This window comes from Onychostruthus taczanowskii, unplaced genomic scaffold (genome assembly GCF_017590055.1).
Source record: "Onychostruthus taczanowskii isolate IOZ18803 unplaced genomic scaffold, ASM1759005v1 scaffold6, whole genome shotgun sequence".
Lineage (NCBI taxonomy): Eukaryota > Metazoa > Chordata > Aves > Passeriformes > Passeridae > Onychostruthus > Onychostruthus taczanowskii.
Genome location: NW_024503679.1, coordinates 15,728,765 through 15,744,829, shown reverse-complemented (window position 1 = coordinate 15,744,829; position 16,065 = coordinate 15,728,765). Strand labels below are relative to the sequence as shown.

Genomic DNA, 16,065 nt, shown 5'->3' with positions numbered 1-16,065 from the left:
ACACAAACAAAGTTTTCTCCTTCTCATGATGAGTCTTTGAGCCTCACAGTGGGTCCCTGGTGCTTTTTCTAATGGGGAAGAGCTGGCTGGGATGCCTGACACAGCCTGGGATGCCTGACACAGCCTGCAGAGCAGCGTGTGGGAGGTCGGCTGATGCCTTTGCCAGGCAGCAGATGGGAAGTGCTGGGGACATCACAGTGCCCTTCCTCATTTGCCAGCTGCCACCTGCTCCTGCCCCAGGCAGATATTTTCACGTTGTTTGGTGCCAGCCTGCTGCATCCACGTTCACCCTCTGGCTCACAGGCACGCTCCCAGCTGGAGCAGCCTCCTCTTCCCAAGGGCAGTGTCAAACTGTTCTCTTGCAGCAGTGTCAAACTGCGTGGCCTGAGTGACATCCACCTCCCAGGCAGCCCCAGCCCCTCTGTTGTGACACCTGGAGATGGATGGGACAGCTTTGGACTGCCAGGGGCTCAGGGGACTGACCCCTCCTTGCCCAGCCACGTGAGCTGTGTTCCCACGTCAGGTACCACCCACAGCCTCCCCTCAGCAAAGGCCCTGGCACCCACCCTGTGACAGTCACGATCTCACAGCATTAATTAGTCAATCTGCACCTTCTTCCCTTGTGACTAATGTGTCACCATTAAATAGTGAGAAACCTGAGTGAAGGGGGAGCAGTAAACAGGCTGGTCAAGGTCATGACTTTGGAGCTTCCAGCTCTCAGACTCATCATCAGCCCCCTGAGCAACACTGACCTTCTCTCTCATTATAATACATTATCTCAGTCAAAAATAGATGGAATGCAATGCTGACGAGTCTCTAAATTGGTTCCGTTGCCAAGGAGATCAAGTATCTCAAAATTGTTAAAAGTGTCATAAAATAAAGAGCAAGTGACTGAACTTCACAAAGGCACAAGTACTCACTGCAGGTGCTTGAAGGTGATATCTGGGAAGCCAGTTGCTCTGGATCCAGAGGGAGAGCGACACAGAGCCAGGACATAGGCCCTCAGGGTTGCTATCCTCTCCACACGGAATTTCGTCTCAATCAAATCAAGGTGTGTTCCCACCACCAACACCACTGAGTTTGGAGCCTTGGCCTGCAAGAGAAAACACTGGCAGCGATCTCATCTAGATTACATCAGTGAGGACAGGTGAAAAGTGTAATATTTAAGAGGAGGCAGTCACACATATCAATAAAATGGAATACATGAAAAATATTTATAAAATTAAGGCAACCTGTTGTGGCAGCTTGACAACAGCTACAAGTGATCTGAGTATTACAGAAGTTCTGCAGATCATGGCTTAATCATCTGCTGCTACTGCAGAGCAGGAAACTGTCATTTTGGGTTTTTACATCAGGGTTTAACATAAAAGGAGTTGCTGTGAGTCAGTGAAATGAAGGGAACCATGTCTGCCCAGACGAAGTTAACTTAACCTGCAGCCAGAAGATCTGACATCCTGAAAAAGGCTAATCTGGAATGGATACCTGGGGAAGTCACACAAACTTTTTCCCTGGAGGTACATGGAGAGATGAGGTAAACCTCTACAAAAGTCTCAATCTACTTAATCCTGAATCAGAAGAAAGGAATGGATTAAGTGATCTCGTGGTTTCTTCCAACCCTTCCATGGTTGGAATGTATCCAGATCTCAGGGAAAATGCTGCCAAACACAATGGGATTGCACAGGCTTAAGCAGGGATCATTTGCCCATCCAAATGACTTTGACCACAGAAGAATACTCAGAGGCAGAAAGATTTCCTTCTTTGCAGGCAATCCATTTCCCTCCTGTGATGCCCACTGGAATCTCCCAACCTCAGTGACACCAGACAAGCCCAGGAGTGGCTGTACCAAGCCACACCAAGCTCCTGTGATGCCCACTGGAATCTCCCAACCTCAGTGACACCAGACAAGCTGCACCAAGCCACACAAAGGCCCCTGGCCCAGCGTGCTGCTGCTGGAGGCTCATGGAGAGCACAATCACAGACCAAGGGCCCCTGGCCCAGCGTGCTGCTGCTGGAGGCTCATGGAGAGCACAGGCACAGGGCAGGATGGAGAGATGTTCCCTGGTGTGTTCTCCCAGTAGCCAGCAGCTCACTGATGGCTTCAGCATGAGGGAGTATCCTGGAATTAACCTGATGGAGTTTTCATTCACCAGTTTGTCTTTACAATTTATGGTAACCTCAACACACTGTATTTGCAGTAAATTCCACAGGTTGCCTTCCAGTGTGTTTAAGATACTTCCCATTGTTTGCTTCAAACTACAATTTCACTTGTTCTCTCCCAATTCTATGGTAAAGGGTCATGAACAAAGACTCCCCTGTAGTTTTCTCCTTTCTATATACAGCCCTCTTCTTTTAACCATCATGATCATATTTCTCTGCATTTTTCCTGATGTTACTATGTGCTTGCTGGGATGTATTAAGGACACATCATGCATTTTGGAAATTAATAATTTTCCTTTCAGCTTTGTTACCTGGTTTGGGTTTTTGATTGCTGCTGACCACTAATATGTTGATAATTACAAGATGTTTGTTTTTCAAGAGGCACCAATTTTTGTGCATTTAATGTTAAAACAATTATCAAATAACAGAGTTACAGGCAACTATGAACATGGTGTTAGAAAAATCAATCCACACCACAGCAATGAATTCACTGCAGCTCTGAGTCTAAATGAGAGCTGTTTTGGAAATACTCTCCAGCTTACCTGAATCTAAAGTGTTAAAAATATAACCTCAAGACTAATGTGTGTCTAACCCACAGAAGAAAGAAAATGCTTCAAACCCCCCTTGGAGCACAGTGTGGTCAAACACTAATTCCAAAATAAGTATGTTCAGCCTTACTTAGCAAGGGTTTATAAATCAGCTTTTGTTTCGTTCTCTGCTGTGTGTGAGGGAGAACAAAGCAAATGATAAATTTAAACCATTAAATATAGCGATACGCCTACAGCGTAATGGAAAATGAATTCCAAATGCTGTGCAAAATTCATAGCTTGGGGAGCTTTTAAAAGCAGAGCAAAAAGAATCTGCAATATCACATATCTGCATGCTGAGCTGCTGCTTGATAAATAGATATCCCAGAGCCCACCAGTGACTTCTTACCTCAATGTTCAGCAACCAGAACTGTAAGTTTGCCACAGCTTCTTCCCCCAGTGCCAAGTTCCAGACCACTATGTACAATGCTTTGTCTGTGAAGAAACACTGATTGACTGTAGACATGCTCGCTGGGCCTCCGATATCCCAGACATTGAACTCCACTGAATCAACCTACTTAGACAAAGAGAAGTGTTCAAATCAAACCGTGGCAGTAAATCACTGGAGATAATAGCTGAAGTATAAACCTACGCCTGCATAATGTATGACACAAGAAGGGGTTCAATGTCCTAATTGTGCCTCCAGGAAAGATAAATCAACAAGCAATTGTTAAGCGTGGCTACCACTTCCCCACAGGAAATCAAGACTAATTACTTGCTGCTAAAACGATAGAGGTGCCCTTGATGCTGGTAAAACTCCAGTTAATGCTGTGGATTCTCCAGTCCAAACAAGGGTCTCATTCTGAGCCCTGCATTTCACTGCATCTGTAATAGAAACTGTTTCATCCTTGCCTGTGCCACACTCCACAAGATCATTGAAGCTGCTTATCTGCCACTGCTGTGGGGAACAGGAAACCCCTGCTGAAATCACTTCCACTGAGCTCAGACCGAGCTGAGCCAAGCACAAGGGAGATGCTCAGGAGATGGGGAGCTCCTCAGGCCTTCCACAAACACCTCCTACATGTTGCTCCCAGGCTTCTGACGTCTGTGCCACGCCAGAGATGGGCCAGAATCACAGTTGCTGTGAATCAGACTCGCTGATTTCTGGGGGAATGCTTAAATGGAGGCCTCTCCAGCTCTGGCTCTCTTCCCAGTATCCCTGCATCCATTCCTCTGAGCAGCCCCATGGCAGCACTAAGAGGGAGCCTGGCTCTCTGCTTCCATGGCACTCAGGCTCCCAGTTGCAGCAGGAAGTACCTGCATACCTGGGAAGCTCTGTCCCTAAATCACTTGGCCCTGGAGAGTCAAAAACCCTGAGACTGAACACAAAACCAAACCTTCCTCCTCAGAGGAAGCCACCATCCTCAGAGCATCACATAACATCCAGTGGGCTCTGTTCAGGGGGCTGGGGCCAGCTACTGACTGATCCCACGTGGAAGTTACCCTATGAGAGTTCAGCAGGGCTCTGATTCTGTGCAATCTGTGTGAAGGCTCCCAAAAACAGCTGGAAGAACTTCCATATTGTTGAAACCAAGCCCTAACCAGCACAAGGACTGCTTTGTTCATCCAAAAGACCTTCAGCTGTGAGTGTGTGTGTGGACAGACAGACTCAGAGATAGGGATAAAAGCCCGTTCATTGTATTGATTCCACTCCAGGTCCCTGGTGCTGTCTACACTTTTATTTTGTTCAATTGCTCTTCAACACAAAATGCACAAATCCCTTCTCCCACCAAAGTTTACCCTTCAAGGAGTCAGCCTGTGTTGCTCTTTTCTTTGCTGTGGAACAGCTGAACTCAGCAGGCTCCTTTCCCCTTTCCAAAAACAGTCTGGTGGTCATGGCTCCCATCTGGGAAGGGGGAGTGATGTGTTTGCACCCCCTCAGCTCTGACAAGACCTCAGGACGAATTCTGCATCCTCTAATCCCTGAGCTACCCTGCAGGCAGTGGACAGGGCCACCTACAAATGCTTGGATTAAATCAGTGCTCTCCAAATGAGTTCAGTATCACAGACTGCGTGGATGAGCCACCTGAGATTTGGGTGGTTTTGCCTTAGACATCCCTGGATTACACCTTCCACCCACATCCCCCACCTAGGACAGGTCTGATATGAATGGAGTCCAGCTGTAGGTACTGATGTCCCAAATGAAAGCTGCAGAGAAGCTGATGTAAAGCACTCTCTCAAAATTAGCGTCCACTGAGATGGGAGAGAGAGCCAGAATTTCAGCCTAGCCAACACAAAGCTCTCTTTAGAATGCAGTCAGGAAAACAGATCTGCCCTCTAGTACCAACTGCAAACGGAACAGAACTGCAAAGGGTCCAACACCACGTCCCACTTGCGAGGCAATGGGAACTGCTCCTTGCAAAAGGACAATTCCAAATTTCAGCCCACAGGACCCCACAGGGCTCCCACACCCCACGGGGCCTGCAGATCTCCCACCACTTTTCACCTTCGCCTTGTGCCCCACGGGCTTGGGCAGCTCCCACTTGGTTGTGCGGATGGTGGCCTCGCTGTGCATCATCTGGGGCACCTTCCCTGTCTGCAGGATTTCCACCAGCGTGGATTTGCCCTGCCGTGGGGGGCCGATGACGATCATCTTCATCAGCTTGCACTTCTCCGCCCGCCGCAGCTGCGCTCGTAAATACGCCAGCACCGTCTTGGGGCCTGTGAGCGGGACAGAACGGGGTGAGCCCTGCAGCCAGCAGCACCCAGGCACAGCACAAACCCCACTCTGCACACACCCCGTGCCTGGGAACTCCTGCTTCCCCTGCAGTCTGGCTGTGGGCTGAGAATAAACAAAGAAACCTCCAGCGGACAAACCTGAGACAGAGACCCCGGGAAAAGGTCACTGCTCGGAGGCTCCACAATGGAGCACTGTAAGGAGAAACAAATGCTGGGGCTCCTATGCTTCAGAAGCTGAAAGGAAACATAAAATAGTAATTTAGTATTGGAAAATACTCAGTTTTTCCCTCTGCTTTTATGTTTCCAGTTAAAGTGAGATTGAGGTTTCAACAGTATACTGCTGGAGCAGGAATAATTCCTAATAACTTTGTTCCCACAGGATTTTCTGGTTAAAAAGAAAAAAAAAAAAAAAAAAAAAAAAAAGAAAAAAAAAAAAAGACAGTATTGTAAGAGATCCAAAAACCTAGCAGCTCACAATAAAGTCACTTCAATGGGACTGTGACTGCTGATCCTAAACACTTCAGTCTTTAGAGAGACCATCTAAATATCCTAAAATATCCACATTCGGGAAGCAAGCCACAGAATTTATGCGTACTGCAAATGAAATAGTGCATTTATAAGTCATCATTTTAAATTGTGATCTGTCTCAAATTGATCATTACAGCCAGAGCTTAGCACTGACTATCAAATTTGTAAATATGAGTAGGAAGTTTCCCTGTGCAATTCCAGTTAACCCCATGAGGGCTCAGGCATTCACTGTCTGTTCCTGCTCTTGACCATTAAAAGGAAGAGATTTTATTGCATGTTCAGTCAGTTAAATGAAGAATACACAGCATCAGCCTTACCCTCTTTTCTGATCTCTGCAGGAACGTTACTGATATTTAGTTCCTCGATATCCAGCTGCCAGAGATTAGCCAGCTGTCCAAGTTCTGGAGGAAGCTCTCGGATACCAGGGTTACTGTACAAAAACAAATAAATCTACCAACAACCAGGCTTTGTGTGCAAGTAGCTGCTCTCATGGACTCTCAGATTACGCTATTCTATCCTTGCAGAAATCTTCCATTAACATTTTAATAAGACTACTCAGCACTTTAATAGCAATTTCCATCCTAAAAGTGATGTATAACCTCAATTTATCCTCTGAGGCAGACAAATGTAATCATCTTTGCTGGATAGTTGAGGAAATAAAGGCAAAAATGATGAGTTATTGAATGTAGCACTACAGAAACTGACAGCAAAAAGCCAGAATGAACTAGAGGCACATTAGATTCCCAGGCTTGTGTTCAAAGCATTAGATCATCTTCCCTAACTCAAAAGACCAGCTTCCTCCTTATCTAAAGCAAACCATGGGCACAGATCTGACAAGGGGCTGACTATTTCCAGCTTTCTGACTTCAAAAGCACTGGACATCTGGGGTGGGGCTCCACAGAAGACTGGTCACTAAAACAACATGGAAATAACACTGCAAAGCTTTTCCAGGACATGGACTTACTTTCCTAAATAAAGCTCTGTTAAACCTTTCAGGAGGCAAACGGACTGCGGGACAGAGTCCAGCTGATTGTCGTTCAGATAAAGAACCTCCAGAGAATCGCTCAGAAATGCTGGAAACTCCAAAAAAGGACCTGGAACGAGACAGGACACAAAATGCACCTTTAAAAAAAGAAACAACAAAACAGGCATCAAGGCTCTGAAGCAAGAGCTTCACCTGAACTTTGCGGGCAGGACATGAGGTCATGTCCACTGGCAGGGCCACCACCAAGCAAGAGCAGAAAAGCAAATGGCCTTCAGTGACAATCAAACATCAATGCTCACATCTCAACGTCCTAAAGTGACAGTGCTGGAAGGTGACAGTGCCCAGGACTTACGGGGTGCTGAGGGAGGAACTCCAAGCCTGCCAAAACAGCTCAGGGGATGAGTGGCACCTTGTCTCCTGCTGTTGAATATGTGGTAACATCTTGTGAACTGCCCCTACTGCAGCCTAACAGCTGGCACTGAGAGGGCATCCCATGGGTACAACTGATTCTTAACATGGCACTGAAAGGGCACACCCAGGGCAGAGCTGGTTCTCAATGTGTTTTTTCCATATTACCTGAGACAAGCCAGTCAGAATTTATGTTCAGGCCCGCACGTTGCATCCCGCAGTAATTTATGGTGGATCAAAGTCAGTAACAACAGAGAAGAAAACCCAAACTGGAGCTGAGAGACTGACCTATGCTGTCTCTAAAACATGCTGGTGTTTGCTCTTCTGTTCTGTTTTAGAGAAGGACTCAGGGAACTTCCTCCATGCCTGAGGAGCATCTTGTGTATTTTGGGAGCAACCCAAGCAGTAAGAGCATCAACTGCATGGCTGAGTTGCTGCTGCTGGAGAGGTTCAAACAAAGGGAAGCTCTTCAAGTCCCAAAGAGCACCATTTCACTCCAGAAATGGCACCTGGGATAGCTGCACAAAAAGCTGCCATGGATTGTGTTGCTGTATTGAGGGTGTCACATTTATCTACCAAAAAGCATCCTGAAATGAAGGAAAACCAGGCAGGTTTGGAGTCTGAATAGGAAAGTACAACCAGCACCATCTGCTGCCTCTATGGTCAATCAAAGCAACTCCCTTGGATGCAAGACTCTCCCTTCTGAGGGACGGGACAGTTCCACTTCCACCAAGATCTTCCTTTACAGAGAAGATGTGAGGAACTGTAATTAGATTTAGTCAAAAAGAGGAAAAAAAACTGGAAGAGGTTTTCTCAGGAGAAAACTCCCCAGTTCTAATATTAACAGCACTGCCAGCCTGAGCTGTGATCAGAAAAGGAGCAAGATAGAGTCCCACTGTCTGCAGGGGTGTTTCATATACGTGACAGGACTGTCTGGTGTGGGCAGTGTCACAGTCTGCCTTTTGAGTTTTCAAATTAAAAAATCATCTTTGGGATTATTTTAGGAGAACAGCAGGCTTATTCAGGGATGCAATTCACTTCCTTTCTGGCTCATCACTGGACTTAAACTTTGCATTGTTGCTCTTCAGTAGGTACCTGGGCACAGACAGATTTACCCCCTCTTGGACACGTAGGAGCAAACTCCTAAAATAGCAGCAATACTCTGAATTCACCAAAGAGTCCCAGGTGGAAAGGAGTGTACTATATTGGAAGCAAGCTCGAGGTGTTTATGAATTGTAATTATTTATTCATGAGTTATTTATGATTTCTCTGGCTTCAGCTCAAATTTTCTTTTAAAGAACTGTAGAAAAATTAAAACAAATCCCATCTTGAAAATGTATTTTTGGATGAATAAACGCTACCAACACCACACATGCATGTGCAAGAAGTTATTCCGAGACTTATCAATCAAGTAGAGTGAGCACCATAAATTATTCTCTTTAAATAACCTAGACTTAAGTAAACAGCTTTGTTGGTAAATCATATGAAAACCTGTCCACCCCCACCTCACCAGGAGACTTCTGTGAGCAGCTGATGTACTCCAGCTTCTGTTTTCTCTTGATGTTTAAATTCTTGGCCACATCCTCTCATCTCACCAAGCTACACTTGGCAGAGGAACAGAGAGAAAAGGATGAGCTGGCTCTGCTCTGTCACTGTGGCTGCTCACCCGTGGCCTCAGCCAGGTGGGCTACTCTGTGCCCCCTGCCACCTGAGGCAGCTCCAGGTTGCACCACGGTGTGAAGTGGCTGTTCAAATGTCACTGCTGCAGAGCCCATCCCCTCCTGCTTTCTGCAGGGGGTTATGCTGGGTTTGCAGCACGCAGAGATTTCCACTAGGACAGCAATTCCCTTTTAGAGCTGGTTTTAGCCGCCTTTGCCTGCTGCTCCTGCCCTTCTCTCCCCTTTGGGAAATGCTGCTGCAGCACTTCACAGCAAAGCTCTGAGGACATGTCAGACTCCACAAGGTTCAGACTCCTTTTCCAGTTGTTCCCTAGTCAAACAATGTCACAGCACTTCTGTTTCCATTTCCAGCCTGTGAAACAGCACAGACCAACCTCTTCTCCCCCTGGGGGGCACACACATCTCACCCAGCACAGCAGCCTCCTCTGCCATGGACAGGAAAACGAGGTCCAGGCAAAGCCTCTGTCTCCCAGAGGAGCCAGCTGGAGGTGAGGATCTCCAGCCCTAACCTACAGCTATGGCTGCACATGGTTCATTTACCAGTTTCACCTCAGGCAGAGTTTGCAGGGGAACTGAGGGAAGGATTGGCTGCAGGAGGGCCTCTTCCTCCCACGAGCAGTCCAGGGCTGCTGGGATGTGCGTCAGGACGACGCTGGCTCTGTCCCACTCTGTGACTGGCAAGGAATGTTTAGAGCCAGGCATTCTGCAGGCAGCCAGAATGAGAAAACTCCCCAAGTGCTTTAAAATAAAACAACAAACAAAAGAAATGCAGATGAATCCCACGGAGAGCAGGAAGCAGTGCAGTATCTTCAGATATCCCTTTGTTCTCTCTGGGATTTCACGTGGATTTCATCAGCTCTGCCCCAAACTGAGGGTGCAAATCACAGGCAGGGGAAAATGTGCCGTTTACAAAGTCAGCAACAGTACTAAGAATCACAGGGATAATTATGGGTTAATTTCCCTTCAACATGCCACTTAATGCTCTGGCTAAAAGGCATAACCTTCATGAAAGAGCAAAAGAAAGAGGTTTCATACCATCTTTCTATATTGGTGGTACCAACCAGCTGCATCATTTCTTTAGAAAAATTTTATCTGAACATATTTCCTCTTAATGAAATACAGTTGCACTTCAAATTGCAGAAGAATTTACTCTGCTTTCCCTCCAGCCAAGCTGCAGATTCCTGCTGCTTCCCAGCTCACCTGGCATTGCCAGCACTCACTGTGTGCCTTACCTGCCTCGGGGCCACCACGCACCCTGTTCTTCGTGGTGAAAAAGGGGATCCTCTTCGTTTTAAACCCCTCATCGCTCCTGTGGGCCAAACAAAACAGGGACTCGTGGGGAAAAGATCTTGGAATGGTGCTCAGCTACACGGGGAAGAGCCTGACCATGCTCACAGTTCTCACAGGATCCCACCTGCTCTGGAGAGATGGGAGTGAAACCCGCTGTGCAATCAGACTCCACCAACACTTGTCCAGCCCAGTGGTTTTCTCCTGGCAAATCAACAGAACTCCTCAAGGCAGTGCTCCCAGCTCCCAGGGCAGCAGCACTTGACCCCTGGCTTTATGGGTGTCAGGGTTAAGTGGTTGTCAAACAGCAGATTGAAGGAGTTTCACCAGAAGTGCTGGAGAACTGACCTGCTGCCACTGCCCACCCTCCCCAGGGAGACTTGGAGAAGATGACCCACCAGCATGACTCTGGAAATGCACTGGGACATTCAAAAAGTGGTTATTTGTCTTTTGAAATTGACACAGAAACTCCTAAGGACTCCAAAAACTGTGTTGGACAGGCACCCAAATGAGAAGATATCAGCATGACACAATTCAGAAATTTTGAGATGATAAAGGACCTTTAACTCTCTATGTTAAACATCCCTATTGGAATTTCTAAACAGAACATTACTCATTTATTGGATGATCTTATTAACATCAGTCTTAGAATCACAGAATCCTTCAGGTTGGAAATCTCTATGAACTTGCAGCTGGTTATACTTCCATTTAAAAAACAAAGACTTTTCATTTTTTCCATAACAATACTCCCACACTAACTAATAACTGCAGTCCAGCCAGATGGTTTATGGTTAAGATATGCTCCCCACAAACTTGTATTAGTAGTGATGAGCCACACACTGGGCTGAAGAAATTCCTACATGTTCAGAAATTAAACTGCCATTATCGATAATCTATCCACTTAATAAATGATACAGTGTGTTAAGTGCCCAAAGAATTCAGCAAAGGATAATTCATCACTGTCACAGACACACAATGTACTTGGGCACATGGTATGTGGCTATCAATGCCTTCTATGCAGGTGATTAATTCTCTCCTGACGCCCTTTGTGTTACACGAGGGATTGGGTTTGCTATTATTTCTTCAGCTTTTGTCTTCTTAGCCAAAACTTGAAAGCAACACTTACTTCCCAAGCTGGTTTTTTGAAAGGTCCAGAGACTTAAGTTGTTTGCAATTCCACTTATCCTGTGAAGGCAACGTAACTAACTGATTTCCCAGCAGCTTCAGGGACACCAAAGCCTAGGAGAGGAATAGCCTGGAGTTAGGGAGCACCAAACACACAGAAAGAGCTTTTTAAGCATGGCTATTAAATAACAGAAACACGAAGAAAGTACATCTTATTCATCAGAACATCCTGTCCGTGCTGCCCAGCATGCAAACATTTCATCCCTGTCCCCAGCAAGTTCTGCACGGAGCAGCACCACTCACTCCTGGGAGATTATTGCTCCACTTGCTGACAGATGCACTTGGAAACAGCCCATGCAAGAGGACATCTTACTTTTTAGAGAGGAAACCTTTCCAAGTGGAAAAGAACAGTCTGATTTACCAACACAAGATGCCACGTATGGACTACAAATATATGTAATAAATGTGTGTGTCTGCACAGAGAGGGCTTACACCTTCAGTACATGCAAGAAATCAGGGTGCAAAACACGAACCACTTCACACAAGGAAAAGTTCTGATTGCTTTTTTATGACATCTCTATTAAAATGGACAGGATTTGTATTCACTTTCTGAGATTTATACAAGTTACACATCTCCTTTTTTTTCCCCCCTCCCAGCAGAGACAGGAATTTTAAATACAAGTGAAACTGATTGAGACCATACAGTTAACACCACACAGATAGAACTCAGCTGGAAATACCAAGTTAAACATAAGATCTCCTTTGAATTTAAGTGAAATATGAAAGAAAAAATGCAGTTCCCATTCAGCTTTGTAAACTTTATGCTCTTCCATCTGCCCTTAATAATGTTGAGGCTCAAATGATCATTTTCATTTGGCTGAAAATCCAATTTTCCACTGAAAAACAGTGCTGTCTGTAGAGTTTCCAGCCAGGTTTATCCAGCAAGTCCCCCCACCATGAAAAACTGAGATAAAGGAGAATGTCAGCTGAATTAACTCCTGCCAGAAGCACAGCAATATTAATGAATTATACCCCATGGAAATAATGTTTTACCAGCAGAGACTTCAGTGTCAAGTGTGTTAAATGCTTTATGTGCTCCACGTTAATATAAAAGGTTTATGCCCCTTTTCATCGAGCAGGATTAACGGGGTCTCACAAAGCAGCTTGCTGGCCTTCCTCCCCTTTTTTTAGATTGGAAAAATATGAGGTGTCCATGTGACAGAAGTGATGGACAAGCAGCAGTGGCTGGAACGGGAATTACCGCGCAAAACGCTCCCTCTAGTGATGGAGAGGGGCAGAACTGGGCTCTGCCGGGATTTTGGGATGGCGAAGGGAACACAAAGCTGCAGACAGAGTGAGCCACTGAAGGAAAGGGAGAACTGAGAACTGAAAACTGACAGCCAATGCTTGTACCATCATTCCTGCCCCACTGGGAGGAGGGCCCAGCCTGCCCTTGGCTCCTGGTGTGGGGCTCTCTCCAAGTGTCAGCATGGGGCTGTGCAAGGACAATGCCTCAGACTTCTCCCCAAAACATTTCTGGGGCAGGGGGAGGGAGCAGAGGGAGGCTGCATATTCCAGAATTAGCACAAACCGTGCTCTGGGGGCTCTAACTGGGGCGTTTGTTTTTCAGTCACTGTGCCTGTGTGCCCCCAGACCCTGACCAAGGCCACTCTGGGGAGCTGAGAGCCTGGGCAGCCTCTCCAGGGTTCTGTGCATGGGGGGAATCAGTGACTGTCATCTGGCTGTGGTTCTATATGACTGAAACTCTGGAGGTCTCTAGTCCTTTTAAATTGCCTCTTCTCTCTAATTCTCCATTTTTACTGCCTTTCAGTGTGAGAACAGGAGCCTCCAGAAGGAACACAACAGCAGTGGCAGACAAACTTCCTTCAAAGCTGCTGCCACAGCATGCAAAAGGGTGTGAGATGACACCTGAGCGAAGGGACTGCAGCATCCAGATTAAGGGGCCTCAGTCAGATCATGATGTGGAAAAGCTGACCAGTGTCTAATCTGAATTATTCCACCCAGAGCGGGCCAGGTGTCTCCAGGAGAAGCAAAGTAGGGAGAAGCAAACTAGTCTAGAGACCTAAGACATGGCTTGTTTAGTTCCTTTAGAAGGCAACAGCCAGGAAAGCTGAGGAGGTTTCTGCTGCTCTCAACACCACATTTCTGGAGTACACATGGTATTAAGGACTGAGCTGGTCCCAGCCTTGAGAATCCTCTGCAAACCATGTGATAAAGTACACTACACTGCAGCTACAGTGACAAATGGCTGTCCCATGACATGTGCTTTCAGGTCACAGGCCTCCTCTGCTCTCTGCTTTTCCCAGGGAGAAAACAGCTCACTGCTGTTCCTACATAAAAATAATACATCACTGTAGGAACACTTCACTTCCTATCTTCCCCCCTTCCCACATCTGCTTCTGGAGAGAGCTGGAGCACGAGCACAGCCCTCACTATTTAGGGCAGCCAAGGCTCACTAACTTTGAAAACATCAGCAAAGATTGTGCCGAGGTCTCTCCCTTTGCACCCTCTGAGCAGCAGCACCTAAGAATTGTGCCCTGGAAGCACCATCTAGTGTTTAACATCTGCCATGGTGGCTCCCACCCCCTGGGATGGCTCTCAATGCATTCAGAAAAACCAAGTTTTGGAGACAATAGTCCATAGGATTCGTTCTGTTTCATGAAAGATGCCAATTGGAAACAAACAGCCACCAGAGAGCAAAGCCAAATGTGCTGGGATGACTGGAAAGAACTGAGAGAATTCAACCCTCTTGTTCCAGCAGGAGTAAAAGGCACCTTTGCAGCAGATCCTGAGATCAGGACTGGATATGGATATGAACCATCACTTCTGCATCCTTCCCACAGAGGCCAGCAGGGAAAAGCATGGAACTTCTGCCCAGATTCACCTCTCTTTCTCTCTCCACAACCCTGAGTTTCACAATCTTTCATGGAAGCTTGGAGGAAACCCCAAGTTCTGCTTGGTTTCATGACAACGTGAAAGCAGAAATTCTGAAGAATTCTGACACAAACCCACAGATCTGTGGTGTCCACAGGACAGTATTATTTATTCTACAGCCCTTGAGATTACAGAGGTCCCAGGATGCACTGTTTAAGGCATTCAAACATGCTATTTTCAGCACGGAAAGACTAACTCCTAATTACACAACACTTTTTTCAAGAAAATGCACAAGTATTTGTGAGTGTACTTCAGTACATCAATATTTCAATGGATGGAGCTTGGAGCTACAATGCAGGGCTTGTCTTCCAAACTGTGCTCCCAAATTCTGCAAACCACAGACATCCAGAGGGTTCTCAGAAGACCTGTGTCAGAAACTAGACATCTCACTGGATGAGGGCCTGAATGTGGTGATTCAGGGGGTGACAGCCTGCTCAGGGGCTCTGTGCAACTGCACCAGTTCAAACCAGCACGTGGGCTCCTACCTTACCCAGGCAGCCAGTCTGAGGTCTGAGTCAGTATTAGGAAAAATAATGTGAGAACTAGGAAGAAATGACACTTACTTCAAGCTGGAAGAGTCCTGCTGGAACTTCTTTCAGTGAATTCTCAGAAAAATCCACTTCTCTCAGGTGATTTTTCCAGAACACAGTCAATGCATCAGGTAGGAATTCCAGTGCGTTTCTAGATGCTTTACAACATTTCTGGAAAACATAAAAAGCCCCACACTTACAGAGCAGGAATCATCTCTTTAAATAATGTGGTAGATCAGCTGTCACGTGTCAAAAGCTTTAATTAATTAATTCTAGGTGGTCTCTTTAGATACCTTGATCTAGATAAATTATTGGGCATGCAGGCACACAGGGCTTGCTAAGGAAGTGCACTCAACTGCTGGTCAAACTCCTTGGTGGGCAAAAAGTATTCCAAAAACTATTTTGAAAATCACCCACCCCCATCTGCTTTTCAGCCACAAACAAACATTTCCCCAGAGGATACTGTTCCCCTGCTGTCCCTGTAAAAACAAGGAATAAAATCACAGTGATGGGTGTGGATACAGATGTCCTAGTTTGCCATGGGTTTGGGCAAAGTTACCCCTGGTGAAAGTTGGGTGTTTTGTAAAATGATCCTAACAACATTTGTGCTCAGAGGAACCACAGAGAAAATTAACACATCCATGTAAGGCACATTTCTAAAACTTTTCCACCAATGCCATCAACATGGTGAGAACAGGGTGGAACCTCAGAAAGACTGCATCTGAAACCCATAAACCAAATTTGGCAGGGGCACTCCTACAGAACAGCCCTTTAAGCATCTGACAGCTTTTTAAGCATCACAGTCCATTTTTTTTTTTTTGCATTGTTTCAACAGTTTTTTTAGCCTCTGACTTTGTCAGAGCAGTTCAACTTACCAGGGGGCAGGCCCAGGGGTCTGGAAACACTTTCAGCTGATTTCTGGAAACATTCAGTATGTTTAGGGACTTGAAGCAGTATAGAAAAACCGTTGGAAGTTCCACCAACCTGTTGTCAGAGACGTCAAACTCCTGCAGCTTCCTTAAACCAATCCAATTAGTTGCTGGAAAACATGAAACATTGTGGCCTTGGTATCAGCATGAGAGCTTTTAAGGCATTTAAGCCATTATTTTAACATTTTGGGGTTCTTCCCTACAGCCCAGCCTCGA

The 16,065-nt window shown here is 46.1% G+C and overlaps 1 protein-coding gene across 2 annotated transcripts in view; it reads right to left on the bottom strand.

Moving 5' to 3' along the window:
• LRRK1 (leucine rich repeat kinase 1) overlaps positions 1 to 16,065 on the bottom strand; it is a 74,184-nt gene that overhangs the window by 28,314 nt on the left and 29,805 nt on the right. For both annotated transcript variants that reach the window (XM_041418769.1, XM_041418768.1), the window contains exons 9-17: positions 15,796 to 15,959; positions 14,954 to 15,091; positions 11,437 to 11,549; positions 10,256 to 10,332; positions 6,916 to 7,045; positions 6,269 to 6,381; positions 5,191 to 5,405; positions 3,094 to 3,258; positions 921 to 1,093 (exon numbers count right to left, since the gene is read on the bottom strand). In XM_041418769.1, the coding sequence (XP_041274703.1) occupies positions 921 to 1,093; positions 3,094 to 3,258; positions 5,191 to 5,405; positions 6,269 to 6,381; positions 6,916 to 7,045; positions 10,256 to 10,332; positions 11,437 to 11,549; positions 14,954 to 15,091; positions 15,796 to 15,959 (1,288 nt within the window). The remainder of the gene's footprint in view (positions 1 to 920; positions 1,094 to 3,093; positions 3,259 to 5,190; positions 5,406 to 6,268; positions 6,382 to 6,915; positions 7,046 to 10,255; positions 10,333 to 11,436; positions 11,550 to 14,953; positions 15,092 to 15,795; positions 15,960 to 16,065) is intronic.